General features: G+C 44.1%; 1 protein-coding gene across 9 annotated transcripts in view; it reads left to right on the forward strand.

Moving 5' to 3' along the window:
- The window catches only part of FAR2 (fatty acyl-CoA reductase 2), a 142,229-nt gene that overhangs the window by 63,442 nt on the left and 52,224 nt on the right, over positions 1-26,563 (forward strand). For 6 of the 9 annotated variants that reach the window (XR_014219947.1, XR_014219948.1, XM_082223161.1 and 3 more), the window contains exons 1-2: positions 5,599-5,616; positions 21,937-22,160. Coding sequence is in view for 7 of the 9 variants with exons in the window: in XM_082223161.1 (XP_082079287.1) it covers positions 5,601-5,616; positions 21,937-22,160 (240 nt within the window). In the remaining 2 variants the exon portion in view is untranslated. Of the gene's footprint in view, positions 1-5,598; positions 5,617-12,060; positions 12,283-21,936; positions 22,161-26,563 lie in introns of those variants that run through there. The other 3 variants (XM_082223162.1, XM_082223163.1, XM_082223164.1) reach the window with 3 other exon arrangements.

Raw genomic sequence — 26,563 nt, forward strand, 5'->3', positions numbered from 1 at the left:
GCCTGCATTCGCCCCATAAGACGCAGGCACATTTCCCCTTCATTTTTGGAGGGGAAAAAGTGCGTCTTATGGGGCGAAAAATACGGTACAACAGATTAATGAATTGTTTAAGATTGACAGGAAAAATGGCTTTGCAGAACAAAAGTCTCAGATACCTATCAGATTCCAAAATAAAAGTATTGTCCTGTAAATAATTAAGGAATATTGGGAAATTATATATAATGAATTAGAAAAGATACTTTAAAAAGCTTTCCCCAAAACACCTGATATTTTCCTCTTGGGGATGGTAACAATGGAGCCCCCCCCCCCCGAAGAGGTTATTACTATATGCCACTGCTGCAGCTAGAACCTTATTGGCACAAAGGTGGAAAACTGTCAGGCAGCAGAGGAACCAACCCTCACAACCGGTTGCCAGGAACGGATAAAACAAGGAAAAGTCCTTACCATCTGCTTTTTATTCAATATATTCAGAGAGAGGCTTGGAATGCAGCCTCTTAGAATAATGACATTCTTCCAATTGACTCTTTACCCCCTTTTTCACTCGCATCCTCGTTCGTCATCCACATCACCTCCTCTGTGGGTCCTGACAAGTGCCCTCTGTCCTTGAGACTCCCCTGTGTGAGTGCCTAAGGGCCCGATCCTGCCACTCACCACCTGGCCCAGGGTGGGGCCTGACAGGCCTCCTAAGGATAGTTGCTGCTACTGCTGCTGCTGTCCAGGAGGACTCGAGGGGTGCAGAGTTTTTTTTTAAAATGTCTTAAAATTTTCTTCTTCCCTTTTGAATTTTTTTGTGGGGGTGGGGTGGGGATGGGATGGATGTTTGGTTGGGCATGGGAATTTGTTTGATTTTGATGTACCGTATTTTTTGCACCATAACACTCACTTTTTTCCTCCTAGACAGTAAGGGGAAATGTCTGTGCGTGTTATGGAGGGAATGCCTACGGGTGGCATGCCTACGGATTTTCCTCCTCTAAAAACTACGTGCGTGTTATGGTCGGGTGTGTGTTATAGAGCGAAAAATACGGTATTTGTAATTTTTACAGTTTTTTGTTTGTATTGTTTGATTGTTGTTATTTTTTTAAAGGTTTTATTTTGTTCTTAAGGGGAGGGGTCAGGGCTGCCGGGGAGTGGGTCCCAGCCAACAAAATGGCTGGGGCATGTTCCACGGGGGGGGGGGGGGTGCACTGGGACAACGGATCTCAGTGATCATGGGTAGGAGGAGGAGTTACACTAAGACCAGACCATGTAATTACAGAGGAGGCAGGTTTAGTCGTTGTTTGAGGACTATCCCTGCCTCCGGGTCTGCTCCTGACTTGACGGATACTAGAATCAGCAAGGGATACCCACATGACCTGAAGGTGCTGCTGTGCAATGCCAGGTCAATGATTCATAAGACCACTGCCATCCATGACTTAATCATGGATGGAGGACTTGACCTGGCATGTGTAACAGAGACTTGGTTGGATGAAGCAGATGGGCCTGTCCTTTCCACTGCTTTTCCACCAGGTTCCTCTTATGCACAGCAACCCAGGCCTTGTGGGCGGGGAGGGGGGGTTGCAGTGATTTTTAGGAAGTCATTAGTTTGCACCAGGCATCCTATTGGGAAGACCCAGTTCTCTGAGTGCACGTTCTGGAAGTTGGGCAATAGGGGCAGTACAGGATTCCTTTTGGTGTACTGACCTCCCCGATGCATCAAGGATTACCTGTCCAAGCTGCTTCAGGTCATGGCAGATGTTCTTCTGGAGACACCTAGTTTGGTTGTCCTAGGGGATTTTAACATCCATGCTGCCACAACCTTACAAGGGGCTGCTCAGGACTCAGGAAAGCATGGCCTCCATGGGGCTGTCCCTGAATAAGTTTGGCCCAACCCATAGCCGTGGACATGCCTTGGACCTGGTGTTTACCTCTATGGATGTTGGTGATCTGACACTAAGTAAAAGCGAAACGAAAGAAATGCCATGGTCAGATCACTTCCTGGTGCAACTGGACTTCTCTGCGACCCTTCCCCTCTGCAGGGAGGTGGGACCGATTTGGATGGTCCGTCCCTGCCACTTAATGGATCCAAATGGTTTCCAGAGAGTGGTAGGGGATGCTTTATCCCATGTTGATGGCCTTTCAGCTGATTCCCTGGTGGCCCGCTGGAATGTGGAGTTAACCAGGGCTATTGACTGTTTGGCTCCGAAGTGCCCTCTCTGATTGCATGGAGCCCGGACAGCCCCGTGGTTTTCCACGGATCTGAGGGCAATGAAACAATCGCTGAGACGGCTAGAGCGCCGGTGGTGGATAATCCATTCTGAATCTGACTGGACATGGGTTAGAGCTCAATGTCGAGCCTACCAAGTGGCGGTAGCGATGGCGAAGAAGATTTGTTCACCGCTTCTATTGCATCTGCAGAAAACAGCAGCAGGAGACTTTTTCAGGTGGTTAGCAATTTAGTGGAACCACCTGCTACATCGGGGCCCAGTACAGGCCACATGATCTCCTGCAATGATTTTGCAAAGTTTTTTGCAGATAAAGTCACTCAAATTCAGGAAGAGGTAGACTCCACTGTGGGAGCAGGGCTGGGCGGGAGAGTGCTAGAATCAAGTTGCGTGGGATCAGTTCCAATCTGTTACCACTGAGGATGTGGACAGGCTGCTTAGATGAGTGAAACCAACCACTTGTCTCCTTGATCCTTGCCCATCCTGGCTCATAAAAGCTAGCCAGGAAGGACTGGGCTTTGCGGGGTGGCAAATGCTTCTTTCTGTGAGGGAGCCTTCCCAGACCCGCTGAAAGAGGCGGTTATCAAACCGCTTCTTTAAAAATCATCTTTAGATGCTGCCAATATGGCCAACTATCGCCCAGTCTCAAATCTTCCATTCTTGAGAAAGGTGATTGAGCAAGCGGTTGCTGAACAACTCCAGGCATGCCTGGAAGAAGCGGACCATTTGGATCCCTTCCAGTCAGGATTCAGGCCTCATCATGGGACTGAAACTGCCTTGGTCGCACTGGTCGATTATCTCCGGCGCACTAGGGACAAAGGTGAGAGCTGTTTCCTAATTCTGCTGGATCTCTCAGCGGCTTTGGACACCATCAACCATAACATCCTTCTGGACCGTCTAGAGGGGCTGGGAGCTGGGGGCACTGTTATACAGTGGTTCCACTCCTTCCTCCTGGGCCGTGTTCAGAAAGTGGGGGGGGGGTGAGTGTTCAGACCCGTGTTCAGACTTGTGGGGTGCCTCAGGGTTCTGTCCTCTCCCCCATGCTTTTCAACATCTACATGCAGCCGCTGGGAGAGATCATGAGGGGGTTTGGGCTGGGTGTTCATCAGTATGCGGATGATACCCAGTTTTACCTCTCTTTCAAATCGGAACCAGTGAAGGCGGTGAAGGTCCCTGTGTGAGTGTCTGGAGGCAGTTAGGGGATGGATGGCGGCTAACAGATTGAGGTTGAATCCTGACAAGACAGAAATACTGCTTTTGGGGGACAGGAGACGGGCAGGTGTGGAGGACTCCCTGGTCCTGAATGGGGTAACTGTGCCCCTGAAGGACCAGGTGTGCAGCCTGGGAGTCATTCTGGACTCACAGCTGTCCATGGAGGCACAGGTCAATTCTGTGTCCAGGGCAGCTGTTTATCAGCTCCATGTGGTACACAGGCTAAGATCCTACCTGCCCATGGACTGCCTCACCAGAGTGGTGCATGCTCTGTTTATCTCTCGCTTAGAATACTGCAATGTGCTCGGAAACTACAACTAATCCAGAATGCGGCAGCTAGACTGATGACTGGGAGTGGCCCCCAAGACCATATAACACCGGTCTTGAAAGACCTACACTGGCTCCCAGTACGTTTCTAAGCACAATTCAAAGTGTTGGTGCTGACCTTTAAAGCCCTAAATGGTCTCGGTCCAGTACACCTGAAGGAGTGTCTCATAGAATCATAGAATCATAGAATCACAGAATCATAGAATCATAGAATCATAGAATCATAGAGTTGGAAGAGACCACAAGGGCCATCGAGTCCAACCCCCTCCATTGTTCTGCCTGGACACTGAGGTCCAGCGCCAAGGGCCTTCTGGTGGTTCCCTTGCTGCAAGAAGCCAAGTTACAGGGAACCAGGCAGAGGGCCTTCTTGGTAGTGGCGCCCGCCCTGTGGAACACCCTCCCATCAGATGTCAAAGAGAAAAATAACTACCAAACTTTTAGAAGACATCTAAAGGCAGCCCTGTTTAGGGAAGCTTTTAATGTTTAATAGGTTATTGTGTTTTAGAGTTTTGTTGGAAGCCGCCCAGAGTGACTGGGGAAATCCAGCCAGATGGGCGGGGTATAAATAATAAATTATTATTATTATTATTATTATTATTATTATTATTATTATTATTATTATTATTTGCTCCCCTTCTTTCAAGGCTCGCCAGGTTCTGGGAGATGGTGGGTCTGGAATGCTTTCTAGTCATAATGTGTCAGCCAGCTGCTCTGGCCCTGCCGCCTCCTCCTCCTCCTCCTCCTCCTCCTCCTCCTCCTCCTCCTCTCCCATTATTTCCCAACTTTCCCCCTCATCTTCCTCTGAGCTGTGACCCTCCCTCAAACTCCTGTTATAATTCTTCTCTGGAAGGGTCAGGCTGGGGAGGTGGTCTCCACTATTCCTCCTCTGCCCAGTCCCTGACAAGAACAAGTCTAGTACCCACCAAAGAATGGCAGTGTAAAATGTTTGAATACAGTGGTACCTCAGGTTACATATGCTTTGGGTTACAGACTCCACTAACCCAGAAATAGTACCTCGGGATAAGAACTTTGCTTCAGGATGAGAACAGATATCGTGCAGCGGCGGTGCGGCAGCAGCACAGTGGCAGCAGGAGGCCCCATTAGCTAAAGTGGTGCTTCAGGTTAAGAACAGTTTCAGGTTAAGAACAGACCTCCAGAACGAATTAAGTTCTTAACCTGAGATACCACTGTATGCTGAACTGGCTGATCTGACAAACAGTTAAATATGCTCTCCTGTTTTTGAAAATGCAAATAATTTTTATTTTTTAAAACAAAAACACCATTCCCTCAGCAAAACACAAATGTAGTTTGGGGCACGCCCAAATGAGTTGCCAAACAATGTGACAGTTCAGCTTCTTCAGGTTGTAGAGAGAGGTCACATAACAGCAAGATCCTGCTTCACAGAAACCACCTCTGGTACCAAGACAGCAGAGTCTAGGGATGATGGGAAATGAATATTGTGACGCACACAAGTTTTGTAAGACAGAGAGACAGAACAGAAGGTTTGCTTCTCTTTAAAGTAGTCTTTGTTTAGAAGCAACACTACTTGGGCAGCAACCAGTAAGGCCCATTTTTCAACCTAAAAATTTCTAAAGCCATTTATACCTACATGGCTTCATTCAATGTGTATCTAAGTTAATGCAGCATGACTGGCAGGTGTTATTATTGCTTGCTTAACTCTGTTACTCTGTTGTAATACGAATGAAAGGAGTGGGAAGTCTGAGTGTGCTTGCCTCTCCGTGTAGCTAGTTACCCAAGACTGTGATCTCTTACTAATGGGAATGCTCTCCTGTGCAAGGGCTAGGAGTTTGTCAGCAGAGGGTTTTGAAAATAATGGAGCACAGAGGGAAAATGTAAGAAATGAGGATATTTCCAGGTACTATAATTATGTCTTGTACCAAGGGTAACTCAATTGCAAGATTATTTAAGTGCAATAGGCCTTTGGCTATTTAAACAATCTGTGGCCTTTTAAACTGTGAAGGTACTGTTTTTGTTCATTACTATGGTATGTACCGTATTTTTCGCCCTATAGGATGCACTTTTCCCCCTCCAAAAATGAAGGGGAAATGTGTGTGCGTCCTATGGGGCGAATGCAGGCTTCCGCTGAAGCCTAGAGAGCGAGAGGGGTCGGTGCGCTCTCCAGGCTTCAGGAAGCTATCCGCAAGCCTTGCAAGCCCAGTGGGAGTTCCTGTGGGCTCGCAAGGCTTGTGGGCAGCAGCCTGCAGCCCGAAGCATGGGGCGCGCTGCAGAGCGCGCCCCGGACTTCGGTTCCCCGACCTGGTTTGGAGGCTGGTGGTGGGGAGAAGCGCGCCCAACAAGCTCCGGGGACATCAGGGAGGCGCAGCGCGCCTTCCCACTGTCTCCCGACCTGATCTGGAGGCTGGCAACGGGGAGAAGCGCGCTTCTCCCCGCCGCCAGCCCCACAAGCTCGGGGGACAGCGGGGAGGTGGAGCGCCGCCATCCCGCTGTTCCCCGACCTGGTTTGGGCTTCAGGCAGATATCCGCAAGGCGTGGGAGCCCGGGGGGAAGTCGCGCCGGTCTCCCAAGGCTTGCGGAGAGCTGCCTGTTCTGGGGGCTGGGGTCGGGTGTCGGGGGAAGCTCGGGCGTCTGGGGGGGAAATATATTTTTTTTCTTTATCCCCCCCCAAAAAAAACCTAGGTGCATCCTATGGGCCGGTGCGTCCTATGGGGCGAAAAATACGGTATGTTTGTGTTTTTATACTGTAAATCACCCTGTGATCCTCAGATGAAGGGAAGAAGTTTCTGGCAGCAAGAACTGTTTGACAGTCGAATGGTCTCCCTTTGGAGGTGGTGGACTCTCCTTCCTTGGAGGTGTTTAAGCAGAAGTTGGATGGCCATCTGTCATAGATGATCTAGTTGAGATTCCTGCATGCAAATCAACAATTTTGTGATGCAACTGGCAGGCTGGCTCTGGCTGTGATTTAATGGCTTAATGAGGGTGCTGCAATCAATGTAAGAATCTTGCATATATTGTGTTTGGCAATGAAGGTGCTCAGCCCTTATTAAAATGAGATTAAAGCCTCTGTGATTGGGGCAAGTAGCAATAACTTCATTGATGTGGGCTGATGTAACCTCTGCAGGCGTGGACTTAGGTGGAGGCCTGTCTTGTGGTTCCGTTGAAGCCCTGATTGGCTTGTGGAATGGGGGAAACCACCAAGTTGATTGACACAGTTGTCCTCAAATGGCCGAGTTTAACTGGAATAGCTCAAACTCCTAGGTTTTGAGGGGAGCTGGGATTGATGATGCCTTCAGGAGAATGATTAGAGATTGTGAAAGACTTGTAATACATCTAAGTCTGGACTAGGACTCAATCATTTATTTATTTATATTGAAGGTGCATATATATCACTTTATTACCAGTTTCACACTTTCAGTATGTGTGTCTTCTGAGGTTTTTGATGCATAAAAGGTAAGGTACCCCTGCCCATACGGGCCAGTCTTGACAGACTCTGGGGTTGTGCGCCCATCTCACTTAAGAGGCCGGGGGCCAGCGCTGTCCGGAGACACGTCCCGGTCACGTGGCCAGCGTGACAAAGCTGCATCTGGCGAGCCAGCGCAGCACACGGAACGCCGTTTACCTTCCCGCCAGTAAGCGGTACCTATTTATCTACTTGCCCCCGGGGGTGCTTTCGAACTGCTAGGTTGGCAGGCGCTGGGACCGAGCAGCGGGAGCGCACCCCGCCACGGGGATTCAAACCGCTGACCTTTTGATCGGCAAGCCCTAGGCGCTGAGGCTTTTACCCACAGCGCCACCCGCATCCCTTTTTTGATGCATACAGGCAGAATAAAAAGATTGGAATTTGGTTAGTATGTCTTCTGTATTAAATCTTTTCTTGTTTCTTTCAGTTTCTTTTAAGAGTTGAAATTTTATTCCTTGTTTATGTTCTTCCTCAATTTATTTGCCAGAATGGTTGGATTTTTATTTTCAAATTCATAAAATGATTGATTTAATGTATTATCATTCACCTGAAAGTTTAACAGTATTTAAATAGATATTAAGAGTGATAGACATCTTTCTTTTTTTTATTTTGTGGGGTTAAAAGGATCAACACTTGATTTCTTCTGATGTTCTAATTCATATTAGAGTCTCCTTCTTTGGAGGCCTTTAAGCAGAGGCTTGACAACCATATGTCAGGAGTGCTCTGATGGTGTTTCCTGCTTGGCAGGGGGTTGGACTCGATGGCCCTTGTGGTCTCTTCCAACTCTATGATTCTATGATTCTATATATTGTTGTTGTTTAGTCGTTTAGTCGTGTCCGACTCTTCGTGACCCCATGGACCAGAGCATGCCAGGCACTCCTGTCTTCTACTGCCTCCCACAGTTTGGTCAGACTCATGTTTGTAGCTTCGAGAACACCGTCTAACCATCTCGTCCTCTGTCGTCCCCTTCTCCTTGTGCCCTCCATCTTTCCCAACATCAGCGTCTTTTCCAGGGAGTCTTCTCTTCTCATGAGGTGGCCAAAGTATTGGAGTCTCAGCTTCAGGATCTATCATTCCAGTGACAGATTTTAGTAAATTTGTTCTCCACATTTCTAAGCTGTTTCATTTTGCAGTTTCACTGATCATTGTTAATCTAATTACTAATGTTAAAGTTTCCCAGCAGGAGAATGAACGCTATTTTTTCAGGGGATTGGGGTTTTTGGAGCAATACTTGGTTTTGCTTCCAGGTAAAGGGATGTTGGTCAGAAATATAGGACTATGATCAGAAATACACAAGTTATCAATTATAACAAATATAAGGGTGGGGATAAGGTAATCTGAAATTAAAATACTATTTGTTATAAAGGTAAAAGGTAAAGGTACCCCTGCCCATACGGGCCAGTCGTGACCGACTCTAGGGTTGTGCGCTCATCTCACTTAAGAGGCCGGGAACCAGAGCTGTCCGCAGACACTTCCGGGTCACGTGGCCAGCGTGACGAAGCTGCTCTGGCGAGCCGGCACCAGCGCAGCACATGGAAATGCCATTTACCTTCCCGCTATAAAGCGGTACCTATTTATCTACTTGCACTTTGACGTGCTTTCGAACTGCTAGGTGGGCAGGAGCTGGGACTGAAAGACAGGAGCTCACCCCGCCGCGGGGATTTGAACCACCGACCATACGATCGGCAAGTCCTAGGCACTGAGGTTTTACCCACAGCGCCAACCGCGTCCCTCTACTATTTGTTATATAATATATTATATCTGTTGGGGGGGGAGGTATACTGTCATTCATTAGGATGCTGGAATCTCTAGGAATCAAACTTTGTTTATCAATTAATTGAGAATATGCTGAATTAAAATAAACTGATTTGTTGGATTCATGCATTTTTTTTATCCAATTGCTTATTAAAAGTAATATTAACCCCCCTCTTACATTAAATACCCCTCTTGAAAAATTATTAACTGAAGTAGTAAATCAGATTTTAAAAGTTATCTGGACATAATTTGGGGCATAAATAGATCCCATCATATACTTCTTATTATACACAGCAGCAAAGAATGTTCAGCAGTTTTTCCTTTCATTGGTTTCTTGCAGACTTATAATTTTTGTGCCTTTTTGAATTTTAAGTTAGAACCCAGTCTGTTAATGCTTCGTGACAGAATATTGAGGTTAAACATGAGCTTGATAAATAGCATTCAAAACATGTATTAATATACTTGGAAGATATTAGAAACATGGCATATCTCCTAACATAACAATATATGTTGTTCTTACATTTGTAACTGCTGTGACTTTTTAATCAAATAATAGGAAAGGTATTACAGTGGTGCCTCGCAAGACGAAAAGAATCCGTTCCGCGAGTCTCTTCGTCTTGCAGTTTTCTCGTCTTGCGAAGCAAGCCCATTAGCGGCTTAGCGGCTTAGCGCTATTAGCGGCTTAGTGGTCTTAGCGGATCAGCTGATAAGCGGCTTAGCGGATCAGCTGATAAGCGGCTTAGCGGATCAGCTGATAAGCGACTTAGTGGATCAGCTGTTAAGCAGCTTAGCGGCTTGGGAAATGGGGGGGAGGGGGAAAAACCCGCAGGAACTCGCAAGACATTTTCGTCTTGCGAAGCAAGCCCATAGGAAATTCGTTTTGCGAAGCACCTCCAAAACGGAAAACCCTTTCGTCTAGCGGGTTTTCCGTCTTGCGAGGCATTCGTCTTGTGGGGCACCACTGTATTTACCTAGTCTGTCCTTTATATAGACATTTGTTGGCTCTTCATTTCTGTATATTTTCTCATATATATATATATATATATATATATATATATATATATATATGAATAAAACCATATGTAATGTTTGTTTATAAAAAGCACAAGACAATCCATTGGAGTCAGATAAAAGTTAATTGAAGGGAACCCAGCACAATACCATTGAACAGCATGATGCTATATTGATGCTGCAGTTGAGATAGGTAGAGTTTATAATCTGTTTCTTTATTTACACTTCAAGAAGGTTTGGCTTTGAATGGGGAAATACGTGAGTAAACGAGTACTCTACAGGATCATTAAAGACCACTGTGGGTTAAACCACATAGCCTAGGACTTGCCGATCAGAAGGTCGGCAGTTCGAATCCCTGCGATGGGGTGAGCTCCTGTTGCTCAGTCCCTGCTCCTGCCAACCTAGCAGTTTGAAAGCACGTCAAAGTGCAAGTAGATAAACAGGTACCGCTCTGGCGGGAAGGTGAACAGCGTTTCCGTGCGCTGCTCTGGTTCGCCAGAAGCGGCCTCGTCATGCTGGCCACATGACCCAAAATCTGTACGCCAGTTCCCTCGGCCAATAAAGCAAGATGAGCGTCGCAACCCCAGAGTCGGACAGAAGTGGACCTAATGGTCAGGGGTCCCTTTACCTTTACCTTATACCAATGCTATATAACTGAATCTCTTCACAATAATCCTTCATACAATTTATTTAAAATTGGGACAATTGTCAAAGATACTTAATTTCTGAAAACTGAGTTACAATGCAGTACTATGGAAGTTTACCCTGAAGTTACCTACTGTGTTCATTGGGGTTTACTTCTATATAAATGTATAGGATTGAAATCATAGAATCATAGAATCATAGAGTTGGAAGAGACCACAAGGGCCATCGAGTCCAACCCCCTGCCAAGCAGGAAACACCATCAGAGCACTCCTGACATATGGTTGTCAAGCCTCTGCTTAAAGACCTCCAAAGTAGGAGACTCCACCACACTCCTTGGCAGCAAATTCTACTGTCGAACAGCTCTTACTGTCAGGAAGTTCTTCCTAATGTTTAGGTGGAATCTTCTTTCTTGTAGTTTGGATCCATTGCTCCGTGTCCGCTTCTCTGGAGCAGCAGAAAACAACCTTTCTCCCTCCTCTATGTTACGTCCTTTTATATATTTGAACATGGCTATCATATCACCCCTTAACCTCCTCTTCTCCAGGCTAAACATGCCCAGCTCCCTTAGCCGTTCCTCATAAGGCATCGTTTCCAGGCCTTTGACCATTTTGGTTGCCCTCCTCTGGACACGTTCCAGTTTGTCAGTGTCCTTCTTGAACTGTGGTGCCCAGAACTGGACACAGTACTCCAGGTGTGGTCTGACCAGAGCAGAATACAGTGGCACTATTACTTCCCTTGATCTAGATGCTATACTCCTATTGATGCAGCCCAGAATTGCATTGGCTTTTTTAGCTGCCGCGTCACACTGTTGACTCATGTCAAGTTTGTGGTCAACCAAGTCTCCTAGATCCTTTTCACATGTACTGCTCTCAAGCCAGGTGTCACCCATCTTGTATTTGTGCCTCTCATTTTTTTTGCCCAAGTGCAATACTTTACATTTCTCCCTGTTAAAGTTCATCTTGTTTGTTTGCAGGAATGTGAAGCAAGAACTTTGCAGGTGAAGTAATTAGGGTTAATTTGGCATTTTGATTATAATCACAGAACAGAACAAGGCCAGGAAATGTTTTGTAACAACTACAAAGGAAACATGCAGCATTCCTTTGTGTTACAATGCCTTTGCAACTGAAATGCATTGGCCTGAATCACATTTAAGGGGTGGAAGGATTTGTCAGTTGAAGTTCATTGTTTCTCATTTTTCCAATCTTAAATTTAGTTCTCCATTCTGTAGCAATTTGGTGGTGTTTCTACTCCTCATGAAGACTGAGATTTAAATGCATCCTTGAATTTCTTGCCTGTCCCTAACTGATACTTTCTCTCCATTGAATTGCATACTCAACTGGGATTTAGCAACTTCCCAGTAGTCAAGTGCGTTACCAAGTGTAGGAGGGTGAAATTAGAATTGTACAATTATGAAACCTATCCCTCTAAATTATAGTTGGGCTATGGTGAATCATGCAAAAGCTGCTTGCATCATTTGCCAGGACCATTCCATAGGTTGATCCTGATGACAGAGGCAATGATGCAGGCTTTGGGAGATTATTAAGAGATTAAAAGAAACTTCAGCAGTTACCACCCAACTTGATCTAGAGGAAGTGGCACGGCAGTTCCTTAGAGCCTGGGCATGTACGCAAGACACGGTACTACAAGCTTACAAATAGCCACTTACCTCTGGTGAGTAAAGAATGCTTCCAGGTGAGGTGGCTGGGGAGTTTCTAAAATGGATGGGAATGGGTCCTCCCCTCCCCCCCCCCCCCCCGCCCAAGGTATGGACAGTTGAGCTACTAAAGATATTTGTGGGCTTGTAAATTTTGTGGACTTATTTGTAAGCCTGGAGTCCTTCATCTGAGAGGCTGTTGGATTTGGTTGGGGAGTCTGGGTTAAATCCCTGTTTAGCCACGGGGAATCTTTGGTAAATCATTTTCTCCTGTCTGACATCCCTCACAGAATTGAAGTGACAGAAGGACCACAGTATAAATAATAGTGAACCTGAGCTATATGTTCATTCAGACCTATGCCTATGCAAAACTTGCTGGAGGCAGACCTTGTTTTGCATCTGCCTCCCCCCCCCTCAGATAAATGCACAATGCCCAGATGCAAAAGAGGTCAAGCTCCCTGTGACTTTGATAGTTACATAGAAGAGGGAACTTCTGGAAGGTATAGTTTGTCTTGGAAACTGCAGCTGTTGAAACATCCTCTTTCCTCTTTAAAAGGGCAGAAGCCTGTCCTCTTTTGCACCTGATCATCCAAGAAAAAGAGATGTTGATGGAACATGCTGTCTGCATGCCACAGTGACCACACCCCAGGATATGGCTTTGACTGGCCAGCTAAACCATATGAGGGTAGCTCTTGGGTCTCAAACCCTCGGTTGGGTCTCAAACCCTGAGTTAGGGACTTCCCCTGCATGCGATGACAGGCTCTGGCAGATTAAGTGAACAAGACCAATAGTGAGCCCAACAATCAAGAAGGTGGTTTCTACACATACAGTAGAGTGAAGTGCGGGGCAGATGGGTCTTATCCACCCGGGAAGGTAGCCCATCTAACAGAAGGAAAACTCTGATCCTAAATTTCCACTGCCTTGCAGGACATATCAAAAGAAAGGTTAAGGAGTAAAGCCTATACCAGGGGTCAGCAACCCGCGGCTCCGGAGCCGCATGTGGCTCTTTTACACCTTTGCCGCGGCTCCGGGGCGGATACTAGCGAGGGGAGGAGGCGCATTGTGCGCCCCGACACTGTGGCGGGCGCTGTACTGGCTGTGACGTCGCATGGGGGCGGTGCGTGCATTAGTCATGCACCATCCCAACGTCACCTTCCCGCCCGCCCGCTACATTGTAAGGGGCACGTACGCTGGTCACTGCATTGAAAGGGGGCATGTATGCTGGTCACTGTTTTAAAGGGGAGTGAAGAACCCACACACCCAAAATGGTAACTTGTTAATTTAACGTTTATTTCTATGAGAAGGAGTAATTCTGAGGGGTCAAACAAATAAATAATAAAAAAGTGACAAAAAAATTATTTTTATAATGACGAGTTTTGCGGCTCCCAGGTTTTTTTTCTTCGGAAACGGGTCCAAGTGGCTCTTTTTGTCTTAAAGGTTGCAGACCCCTGGCCTATACAAATCCAGAGTGCAGTCCCTAAGATGGTTGGGTGGCACTTTGTACGCCACCATTCAGCAACTGCTGCAGCCACGTTGGTGCCAAATGTATTGCTCTGCTTTCCTATGGACCACATCATTGAGGCTGAGAGGGTGGTCTTGTTGTCTGGGCAGCCCAGGCTAGTATCCTGGAGAGTATCCAGCACTTTGGTGCTGCTAACACAGTGATTTCACTTCCCCTCCAGAGGTGCACTCCATTGTCTCTCAGGTCAAAGAGATGTCAACAGAAACAACAATGGTTGTAAACATCTTTGATTTTTTAAAAAATGAAATAGAAGTATAATTATATTTTATAAATAAAAATAAACAATCACACATTATTTGAATTGGTACTTCATCCATGGAAAGACTGTGGGTCATTTCATATGTGGCATTTGTCTTGCACAGAGAACTAGTGCATATAACCATCAGAGTCACAAAATAAACTTTTTCCTGAACTTTGGGGGTGGGGAGGGGAGGATAGAGTGGTGTTTTGAATATTCCCTCCCAAGAAACTCCATGCACACAGAAAACTAGCATGCTATGATTATGTTTCAGCCTAGCCGTCTACCTCATAAGCCGTTTTTCAATGTGCAGGGTAGTGGTATTCTTTGTGGGGCAATGTTCAAATATTGCATCTATGAAAAACTTTTTGTATTGATTCTGCTGATTATGTGAACTGAGCCAGAGCCTTAGACTCCTGTGTCTGCTGCACTTCATCCAAAATCATGCATGTTCTTGTTTTCTGCAGAGATATATGTACAGATGGGGGGGCACTGGTTTAAGAGCACATTAAAAGGGGGAAATCTGACTTTTCAGAAATAAGTTTATATTTTGTGTTTTTCTTCATTTTCATTACAAAAGCATACAGCACTTTTTAAAAATATGGATATTAAAAAATATATTTGTAATTTATTACCCACAGTCAGTGCTTTATTTCTGGGGAGATGCAAAGGTACACATACTCCTAAATATTTTGTGAATCTAAGTTTGGCCTCATTGAGGGGCAGTATTTCAATATGAGTAGGAAAATGAGAGTACCCCTAAACATTTTTTAGGAAAAAAAGCACTGCCAACAGTGAAATATAAGTTTAGAGAGGTTCACTCTAAAATGGGCACAATAAACCCAATATTCCCCCTACACACCTGCAGGACATGATTGCTTGGGGAATTCAGTGCTGCAGTCCTCCTTTCTAGAATTTAGGTTAAGATTACCTTGGCCTTCAAAGTTGCACACAAAGTTAAATGATTATACCTTTAGACTTTCTATCCCTAGTTTAATTTGAGAAAAAATCATTGTGGGGAAAATAAGTGTGTGCTCCTAGAAGCCTGTATATTAATCCCCAATGTACAGTGATCACAGGGCAAATAGATTTTGCAGTTTACTGGTACAGTAATGATAAAAAAGATTATCTTTAGATACAGTGTGATATAAAGAAGCTCAGTACAGAATGCAGCATTCTCTGAGATTTGCCATTGAATACAGAGATCAGATTTCTTCAATAAAATGTTCATAGGATCATATAATTGTCGAGTTGAAAGGGACCTGAAGTACCATCTAGTGCAAAATGATTATAAATGAATGTATCTGAAGTTTATTTAGTTATTTCAAACACTGATTGACCAATTTCCTGCCAGGCAAGTAGTAATAGAATTGTAGGGTTGGAAGCGGTCCTGAGGGTCATCCAGTTCAACCCCCTGCAATGCATCCATGACAGAGGGCCATCCAACCTCTGCTTTAAAACCTCCAATGAAGGATCATTTTCAAGCAGAGCTTGGATGACCATCAATAAACTTGGCATGCTACACAGGGGCGGAGCTTCATGCTCCGGCACCGGGGGTGGAGAAGAGGCGGGGGCAGGGCTGGCATGCGTCCTGGGGGTGGGGCACACCCAGCGTGGACTCGGGGGCAGCCGCCATGGCACCCTACTGGGATCGCGCTGCTGGGGACAGTGCACTCCCCCCGCTCTCCTCTTCCTCCACCAGTGATGCTACAATAAATCAAAATCCATACATAAAATCTACAATATATTTCAGAAAGTTGTTTGTCCATTATGCAGTTGGACAACAATTTTATATAAAAACCGCCTTCACCTCCTCCTCATCTTTGATAATATCTTAACTTTGTTATTTAGTAATTCTTTTTCAAATTTAGAGGGCTCAGTGGCAAAGCCATTTTTTAAATCTTGCTTAAAAAAAAAAGTCTCTTGGAGTTGATATTCTAGCCATCCTGAGAGCTGATCTTTTATTTCCTCATAGCTTCTAAGATTTATTTGGTTACCGTCATCTATCAACAAGGAATTATATGTCAGCCAGCTTCCTTTCTTATTTTTCTTCTTAGATGGGCTCAAGATATGGGAAACGCTCTGGAAAGCAAACATGAAATTTACGGCATGTTACACCATTAAAGAAAACATGCTAAAGATGCAATACAAATGGTATTTCACTCCATCAAAGCTTTCAAAGGTGTACAAAAATGTACTGAATAGCTTGACACCAAACCCTACATATATTCATTAAAAAGAAACATTGCCCCCCGACCCCGACCCCACCCCACCCATCTTTCCTCCCCTCCACCCCTTTCCCCCTTTTCTTCCTAATGTCTCAACAAATGAAACTGATTTGTAAAAATGTTACATGGAAAAAATACGAGAGAGAGACATTACACATACTTCGGTAAATCAAGAAAACCTTTAATAAAAAATACATTAAAAAAATAATAATCGAATAACTGTTAGCGGTGCGGTGAAAGTAAAGGAGATATGTACCACATGTGGTGGACATGCAGAAAGATCAGAGAGTTTTGGAATCTTATTTATGATGAGCTGAAAAAGATCTTACGTTAACATTCTTAAAAAAGCTAGAGGCCTTCCTACTGGGTATTTTAGGTTCCAAATTCCCCCCCAAAACCCCAAAAGAATTAAGAGAAATCTTCCTACATGCCACGGCTGCAGTCTGAACACTGGTTGCAATGAATTGGAAAGGGGGGAAAGTTCCAACTTTATCGGATTGGCAAGGCAAATTACAGGAATATGCGGAAATGGCACAATTGACCAACAGACTAAGAAGCAACACATTTATTCAAAAATGGGATATGTATAAGAAATATAATATTGTATACAGAAATATAATAGTGGTATAATATTTATGGCAGCATTTGAATGACCCTTGTTTAAAGTAATTGTTAAGAAATAAGATAATGAATACAAACTGTTGTAAGAAGGTATTAGAAAATACAGAAAGAGTAAGGTAATGATATTAAGTACATTCAACACTAGAAAGAAAGTTTGCATTGGGAAATGATAGGAAGTGTATTTTAAGTTAGTAAAACGATTGGAAAAAAGAGACTATAAATTTAAATGAAGTTTAATTTTTCTGAATTCAAAGAATAATATTAGTACATGGTTGTTTTCATTTTTGACGAATTAAGAGTGTGTATATTATGTATATTATTTATGTTATTTATGAATTTCAATAAAGTCATGTAACCTTAAATATATATATATAAAAGCCACATAAAAAATTGGAATTACAGATCACCAGTTAACTGTTACAGAAAACACCTTTTTTAATTGTTTGCATAGGTCTGGTATCATGGAAAAGTTTTCAGCAATCATTAAAAATTTAATACGGACGGCATTAACTATTGGAAGAGCATTCCACAGGTGTCAGTTTCATGTTGTTGACAAACCAGTTTCACCAGCTCAGCACTCCTACAGGTGACCTCAGGGATCAAACTAGGATATAAGTGTTCAAAAGGTCAGTCCAATGACCCATCTAGTCCGGCCTCCTGTTCTCACAGGGGCCACGCAGATGCCCATGGTGGGAAACCCACAAGCAGGACTCAGGCACAAGCCCTCTCCCCTCCTGAGGCTTCCAGCAACTGGCATTTAGAAACATGACCACCTCTGACTGGAGACAGGGCATAGCTGTCATGACTAGGAGCCACAGATAGCCTGGCTCCATGAATTCACCCAGTCCTCTTCTGAAGCCATCACGTCAGGTGGTTCCAAAGGTGCCCTGGACTGAAGTTCTCCAGGGCTTTGTAAATTCATACAAGGATCTTGAGCAGTCAGGTTGTCTTTGCACTACAATTTTCTTCTTCTAAAGAGACTTGATTTTGATGGTGTGCAGTGCTTTTGAAGTTGCCTTGCAGACAACTTCATTGTCCAGAAAGTGGGAGAAGCAACAAGAGGAACAGCCATTTTAGATCTGGTCCTAATCAATGTTGATGACCTGGTTAGTGGGGTAGAAGTGGAAGGATCATTAGGCGCGAGTGATCATGCTCTTCTGAAGTTTACTATACAGCGGAAAGGAGCAGCCAAGCATACTAGGACTCAATTTCTTGACTTTAAGAAAGCCGACTTCATAAAACTTAGGGAAGTGCTGGGTGAGATCCCATGGACAACAATACTAAAAGGAAAGGGAGTTCATGATGGCTGGGAGTTTGTTAAGAGGGAGATAGTAAAAGCACAACGTCAGGCAATACCAATGAGACGGAAACATGGAAGGTGCCTAAAGAAGCCAGGGTGGCTATCTAAAGAACTTTTAACTGAATTAAGATTAAAAAAGGATGTGTACAAAAAATGGAAAAGGGGGGAAACCACCAAAGAGGAATTCAAACAAATAGCCAGCACGTGTAGACACAAAGTCAGAAAAGCTAAAGCACAGAATGAACTCAGGCTTGCTAGAGAGGTTAAAAGCAACAAAAAAGGCTTTTATGGGTATGTTCGTAGCAAAAGGAAGAACAAAGAAACAGTGGGGTCACTCAGAGGAGAAGATGGTGAAATGCAAACAGGGGACACAGAAAGGGCTGAACTACTCAATGCCTTCTTTGCCTCAGTCTTCTCCGATAAAGAAAACAATGCCCGACCTGAAGAATTTGGAGCAAATGATTCAGCAAAGGAAACACAGCCCAGAATAACTAAGGAGATAGTACAAGAATATTTGGCTAGTTTAGATGTATTCAAGTCTCCAGGGCCAGATGAACTGCATCCAAGAGTATTAAAAGAACTGGCAGATGTGATCTCAGAACCACTGGCAGTCATCTTTGAGAATTCCTGGAGAACAGGCGAAGTCCCGGCAGACTGGAGGAGGGCAAATGTTGTCCCTATTTTCAAAAAGGGGAAAAGAGAGGACCCAAATAATTACCGCCCAGTCAGTCTGACATCAATAGCAGGGAAGATTCTGGAGCAGATCATTAAGCAAACAGTCTGTGAGCACCTAGAAAGGAATGCTGTGATCACCAATAGTCAGCATGGATTTCTGAAAAATAAGTCATGTCAGACTAACCTGATCTCGTTTTTTGACAGAATTACAAGCCTGGTAGATGAAGGGAACGCAGTGGATGTAGCCTACCTTGATTTCAGCAAGGCATTTGACAAGGTGCCCCATGATATTCTTGTTAAGAAGCTGGTAAAATGCGGTCTTGACTATGCTACCACTCAGTGGATTTGTAACTGGCTGACTGACCGAACCCAAAGGGTGCTCATCAATGGTTCCTCTTCATCCTGGAGAAGAGTGACTAGTAGGGTGCCACAGGGTTCTGTCTTGGGCCCGGTCTTATTCAACATCTTTATCAACGACTTGGATGATGGACTCAAGGGCATCCTGATCAAATTTGCAGATGACACCAAACTGGGAGGGGTGGCTAACACCCCAGAGGACAGGATCACACTTCAAAACGACCTTGACAGATTAGAGAACTGGGCAAAAATAAACAAGATGAATTTTAACAGGGAGAAATGTAAAGTATTGCACTTGGGCAAAAAAAATGAGAGGCACAAATACAAGATGGGTGACACCTGGCTTGAGAGCAGTACATGTGAAAAGGATCTAGGAGTCTTGGTTGACCACAAACTTGACATGAGCCAACAGTGTGACGCGGCAGCTAAAAAAGCCAATGCAATTCTGGGCTGCATCAATAGGAGTATAGCATCTAGATCAAGGGAAGTAATAGTGCCACTGTATTCTGCTCTGGTCAGACCACACCTGGAGTACTGTGTCCAGTTCTGGGCACCACAATTCAAGAAGGACACTGACAAACTGGAACGTGTCCAGAGGAGGGCAACCAAAATGGTCAAAGGCCTGGAAACGATGCCTTATGAGGAACGGCTAAGGGAGCTGGGCATGTTTAGCCTGGAGAAGAGGAGGTTAAGGGGTGATATGATAGCCATGTTCAAATATATAAAAGGATGTCACATAGAGGAGGGAGAAAGGTTGTTTTCTGCTGCTCCAGAGAAGCGGACACGGAGCAATGGATCCAAACTACAAGAAAGAAGATTCTACCTAAACATTAGGAAGAACTTCCTGACAGTAAGAGCTGTTCGACAGTGGAATTTGCTGCCAAGGAGTGTGGTGGAGTCTCCTACTTTGGAGGTCTTTAAGCAGAGGCTTGACAACCATATGTCAGGAGTGCTCTGATGGTGTTTCCTGCTTGGCAGGGGGTTGGACTCGATGGCCCTTGTGGTCTCTTCCAACTCTATGATTCTATGATTCTATGATTCTATGATTTTCCTGCATCTCTGTTGACATAACTTCAGCTATTACCTTTCCAGTCAGACTCATTTTAGCTACATTTTAAAATCAATCTTACAATTTTTATATGTGTGCACGTGTGTGTGTGTGTGTGTGTGTGTGTGTGTGTGTATGCTGTTCCATTTATACAATCATATTTTTTTCAATTTGGTGTCTTCCTTGCCTCATTTTTTAACACTGGAATTTAAAAATCATTTTAGTGCAACTGATTTTTCAAAATTGGTTTTTTTTCCTAAAGGTAAAATGTATAATCAAATGGTGTGCTTGGATGAATGGACTTTTCTCTGTCCACACAGGTCGGCCATGCAAACTATTGTGAGTGGAAGATACAACATACCTTGCCATTCTAAGGGAATGGCAGACTTCCAGACTTCCTTTTCTGCCACTTTTCTAGGCACTTCAAAGCACCATGTAAGAACACTTTTTATTTTTTGGCCCAGCACTTTCCCCACAAAAATCCACTCTTTACTCTTCAATCAGAACAAATGCAATTCATGGATTGCCATTTCCTCTGATTCAGCAATAAAGAGTGGGTTTTTGCGGGGGAAGTGCCAATACCTGCCAAAAAATGCTTGGACATGGTGCTTTGAAGTGCTGACCTGTGCCTAGAAAGTGTGGGACAATAGATAAGTGTGGATGAGCCCTAAGGGCTGGGAGCGAACCGGAGTAAAGACTGCTACCCTCTGGTCCGCTCCTGTGCCCCGCAGGAACTTTCACCATGCCCTGCAGCCAGGCCAGGGATTTACCAGTGGCATTGCTTCCAGGGGTGTTGGAGCAGGACAGGCTGAATCTACCCCCCACCCCTGACCTTGTGGGTGGGAGGATGAGTGATTGACCTTCATGGCTCCTGTGTCGAGCTCTGTACTATATTGTTTTAGAAAGAGAAATCCTTTGTTTTACTCTTGTTTTAAATGTATTTGGGTTTGGAAGTTTTTCTCTCTGTTTTTAATCATTTTAAATGTAAATTGCCTTGAGATAGTGGTTTAGATAGTGGTTCTCTGTAGTTGATCTTCATTTCTTAAAAGCAGCCTGCTCTTCTGTTAATACAGTGGTGCCTCGCAAGACGATATTAATCCGTTCCTTGAGTCTCTTCGTCTAGCGGTTTTTTCGCCTTGCGAAGCAACCCTATTAGCGGATTAGCGCTATTAGCGGTTTAGCGGCTATTAAAGGCTTAGCGGCTATTAAAGGATTAGCGGATTAGCGGCTAAAAGGCTATTAGCAGCCTAGCGGCTTAGAAAAAGGCAGGGGGAAGCGAAAAAAAATCGGAACACTTGCAAGACGTTTTCGTCTTGCAAAGCAAGCCCATAGGGAAAATCGTCTTGCGAAGCAGCTCAAAAACGGAAAACCCTTTCGTCTAGCGGGTTTTCCGTCCTGCGAGGCATTCGTCTTGCGGGGCACCACTGTATAGAATTTTCTTCTTCGCAGTCCTCTAATTTTAGCAGAAGGTACGGCCTAAACCAGTGATGTCCAAACTTCACCCTCCAACTGTTTTAGGACTACAGTTCCCATCATCCCTGACCACTGGTCCTGTTAGCTAGGGATGATGGGAGTTGTAGTCCCAAAACAGCTGGAGCGCCAAGTTTGGCCATCAGTGGCCTAAACAGTGCCAATACTACTCCGAACCATGATCCAGAATTTTCAGACATCTAACACATTGCATTATTCCATCTTTCTGCTAGATACCTCCACAAAGAAGCTGGAAACTGAAAGCAACATGTCATCAATTGCATCCTACTACAATGGAAAGTCAGTACTTGTTACTGGAGCCACAGGTTTTATGGGTAAAGTGCTAGTGGAAAAGCTGTTGTATTGCAGCCCTGATGTGAAAAGCATTTATATTCTTGTGAGACCCAAGTCTGGACAATCAACGCAAGAGAGAGTGCAGGATATGGTGAAGTGTAAGGTAAGACATTTAACTTTATATGGGAATCTATGGCAGCAGTGTCTTGTGCCTCGGCACCTCAGGGTTACCATGCCCCTATTTCCCATATAATCTACATCATTTCACCATAGATATGTTGGCCATTAGTCACTGAAATCCCCAATAGGAGTCTTGCTTTAATAATGCCCCGTGGTCAGATACTAGACCACGGGGTCAGATACTAGACCACATACACATGGAAAGCCGAAGTCTGTAAAGGCAGTAGGTAGTGAGGGAGCTGGATTGAATCTCCATTGCCCTCTGCTCATCTCATTTTAGCACCTTGCATGCAATGTCTAGCTGGCATCTCCTCACAGAGAACCCAGAATATACAGGACTGGTGGGATGGTATTTTATTTTAAATGCAATATCAATCTGTAGGTGAGTTCTCCTTACTTCTCAAATATGCCAGTGTCAGAAAACAATGGCAATGCAAATTTTAAAGTGGCATGGGAATCTGACCTTGGAGTAACTATCCATTAAGATTGTGTATGGATGGACTCAACAACGGCTTGTGTTGGTTTCAGTCGCAGCAAATTCTCAGATGTGAAACTTCAGCTTGTTTGTAACAGCCTCTCTCCAAGACATTGGAGAGGCTGTGAATGAAAAGACTAACTATACAATATGTGATAGAGTGTTTTTTTTTTACTTTAGCATTTGTGGTATCAATATTAGTTTCTTTTGAATATATTTTATATCTGCATGTATCAAATAGTGGTGAGTGGGGGGGTTGTAAAAAAAAATGAGATGCTGGTATATCTTGATCAAGGGTGTCAATACAACATAGTTGCTGGTGCTCTGTTCTGGTGAGTCCTGTCACAACCCCCCCACCTGTGCCAGGGCCCCCAATATTGTCAAGAAGCCCCCCCCCCCAGATTCCACTGCAGTCCTCCAAAGGACCTGTCAGGGGGAAGCATCTTCACCTGGCATGTCCTTTGAGGAACGCCAGAGCACCTTCCAGGAAAGCGCTCTGGTGCTCTCTGTCAAAGATGCACCAGCAGGAAGTGTCTTCTCACTGGGACATCCTCCACCAAAGGTAAGGCAGCTGGTGGTGGGGTGGTGGCGGGCCAAATTGGCCTGGCCAGGTTGGGTGGTGGTGGCACGTGTGTGACGTCACACATGTGTGACCAGCTCCCACAATGTTGGAGGCAACTTGGTGCACCTGACTCCCCTGCTGCCATTCTCCACTATATGATACCGAACAGGACAAGTAATAATCCCTTATCTTCAGTTGGCTTCGTTATCTTTATTTCCAGCTACTAAGGTTCAGATTTTACATAAGGAGTTAATAATTTTATTTTATTCCCCCCCCAAAAAAAATTATTGATTTTCCAAAAAAAATTAACCAAACAAACAGACAAACATAAATCTTAATCGTATTTAAACCAAGCTTAGTGACATTGTTAAATGACTTCCTCAAATCCCCCTCGTTGAATTTCAGTGTGTATCATTTTAACAGTTTTCCAAAGCCATTTTTCTCATAAAATTAACTTAATCACTTTGCATCGTTCTTTCTTTCTATTTTAGCTTTAAACATTCCTAAGATTACATAATTAAATCCTAAACCTATCTGATATTTGCAAGCTTTTCCAATTATATTATCTTAACACATTTAACTAAATAATCTTTAAATTTCCTCCAATCCTCCTGGTACTCCTCCTCCTCCTGGTCACGGACTCTTCCAGTCAGGTCGGCCAGCTTCGAAAAATCCATCATCTTCATCTGCCATTCCTCCACTGTTGGAACTTCTTAGGTTTTCCAATTCTTAGCTAACGAGGTTCTTGCTGCAGTTGTGCCATACAAAAACAATTTGGCATCTTTTCTGGGCAATTCCAAACCTGTTATTCCAAGAAGAAAGGCCTCTGGTTTCTTAATAAATGTATATTTCAACATTTTCCCCCAGTTCATTATAAATCTTCTCCCAGAAGTCTTTCACCTTGGGGCAGGTCCACCACATATGATAAAAAGTACCCTCCTTTTCTTTACATTTCCAACATAAATTATCACTGTTGTCGTAAATCTTTGCTAATTTTACAGGGATTTTACAGGGGTCAAATACCATCTATACATCATTTTCATAATATTTTCCTTTAATACCGTACATGCAGTGAACCTGACCCCTTTCTTCCACATAGAATCATAGAATCATAGAGTTGGAAGAGACCACAAGAGCCATCGAGTCCAACCCCCTGCCAAGCAGGAAACACAATCTTTCCCAGTCTTCAAACATTATGTTGTGTCCCACATATCTTGCCAAGTCTATCATCACAGATTTAACTTGTTCATCCTTGTTCATTCCAACAATAAATTATACATTTTAGACAAATTTTTAACTTTAGAGTCCAACAACTCTGTTTCCAACTTAGTTTTTTCTGAAGCAAAACCATTTTTCTTATCTAATTTATACAATTCATTGATCTGGTGATAATGTAACCAATTTATCTTATCTTTAATTTGATCAAATGGTTTTAATTTATAACCTTCTTTGTCTTCCAATAGCAGGTCTGAATATCTCAACCACTTGGTTTCCATATTTAACTTTTTCTGGGCCTTTGCCTCCACTGGCGAGAGCCATCTGGGTGTCTTCCTTTCTAAGAGATCTTTATATTTTATCCACACATTATACAGAGATTTCCTAATTACATGGTTTTTAAAAGCATTATGGGCCTTTACTTTATCATACCCTCCAAATCTAAGACATCAGTATCCTCTAGTTGTATCCATTCCTTAATCCAGCAAAGCGCTGCTGCTTCAAAATAGATCTTCAAATCTGGCAGGGAAAATCCCCCTCTTTCTCCTGAATCCATTAGTAATTTGTATTTAATTCTGGGTTTCTCCTCCTGCCAGATAAATCTAGATAAAGCTTTCTGCCATTCTTTAAAGCATTTCACATTGTCAATAATTGGGAGGGCTTGGGACTTCCGGGTTAGCGCCATCGGCTAATGGCGGATTCCCTCCGAGCTCCGGAGGGAATCGGCTCCGCAGGATTTGGGTCTAGCCGCTGCGGCGACGCGGGGACCCTTAAAAATCACAGGCGGTGCAGCCTGTGAACCTGGTGACTCGGCGGGCACCATTTGCGCCCCCCAACCCGCGAAGAAGCCTTTTTAAAGGCTTCGGAACGGGGGACGGGGTGAGTGGCGCGGTGCTGAGAGTCGACTGCTTCTCCTGCAGAGTGAAGCCGCATGCCATGGTCGGAGAGCGCTGACTTCTTCTTGTGAACAATTGGATTTTAAAGCAACAACCCGTGAGTAGTACGGAAATTGGATTTGTAAAGGAAAATTATTATTTTTTAATTAGGCACGATCGGGGAAGGCACAAACAGGAAGTCCGTCTCCCCGTCTTGTATATAATCTAAAGCAAGGACCAGCTAACCAAAGTCGAGAGGATTTTTTCTTTTTTATTGGGTAAAGACATTAATTTCACAATTTGGCAGTTTAAGTAATCTTACTGGAGGATAAGAGCTAATTTTGGGATCTGAAGTGCCACCCCCCCTGGACCCGGGAGTGATCCGCGAGAGAGCCTGTTGAAGAGATATTGAAGAGTTTGACAGCTGTCAAATTAGCTGTCAAGACGGGAAAAGAGAACTTGGTTTTCTATTGTCTCTGCTGGTTATATTCGTTACAATTTCGCTATATTTTGTCAAAAACAAGGAAAAACTGATACAAACTACCCTGATTTTTGGATTTGAACTGGAAGGAATACTAAGTAACCAAAATCCCTCTAGAGGGGGTTTTGGGACATTACAAGAATGACTGAAGGAGGGAAAATTCAAGCTAAATTGGACAGTTTTTTTTCTCTTGGGAAAGTTACAAGGCCAAATTGATGTTTTGGCTACCAACGTTGCAACTCTGGACTTAACAGTAAACAAATTCATTGAATTTGATAAGGACTTGATCCAGGAAGTTTATGCAGCTGGACAAGAGGAGAAATTTGAGAACTTTGAGAGTGTGGAGAAAGAGATACATGTTGTTTCTGAGGAAAAGGAAGGAGGAGATGCAATGTTGCAGATGACAAAGGAGAGCCAGAGGCCTGACATGATGGTTATAAAGGAAAATAAGAACTTGATGATGAAAATCTGGTCTGAGCTGGAGATTGAAGAATGGAGAGATCTCCTTATGTGGAGATCTGAAGACCCAAGGATTACAAATTTGATTAAGGTGAAAGTTGGAGCTTTGGGGACATTTGGACTTGAAAGGAGTAAGAAACAAGATTTTGGCTCCACTTTTAAGTATGGAAGTCTGGCTGGAAGAAACATTGTCCCTATCGGGCCAGAGCGTCTCCGAGATTTGGTGTTTAATACTAAGGATTATCAAAAAAAAAAAAAAACCAGCAGAGAGGAACTGAGAGAGAATTAAGAGCCTCGGACGTGAGATCTCCAGGCTGAT

The sequence above is a fragment of the Podarcis vaucheri genome, assembly GCF_965113315.1.
Source record: "Podarcis vaucheri genome assembly, chromosome: 5".
Classification (NCBI taxonomy): domain Eukaryota; kingdom Metazoa; phylum Chordata; class Lepidosauria; order Squamata; family Lacertidae; genus Podarcis; species Podarcis vaucheri.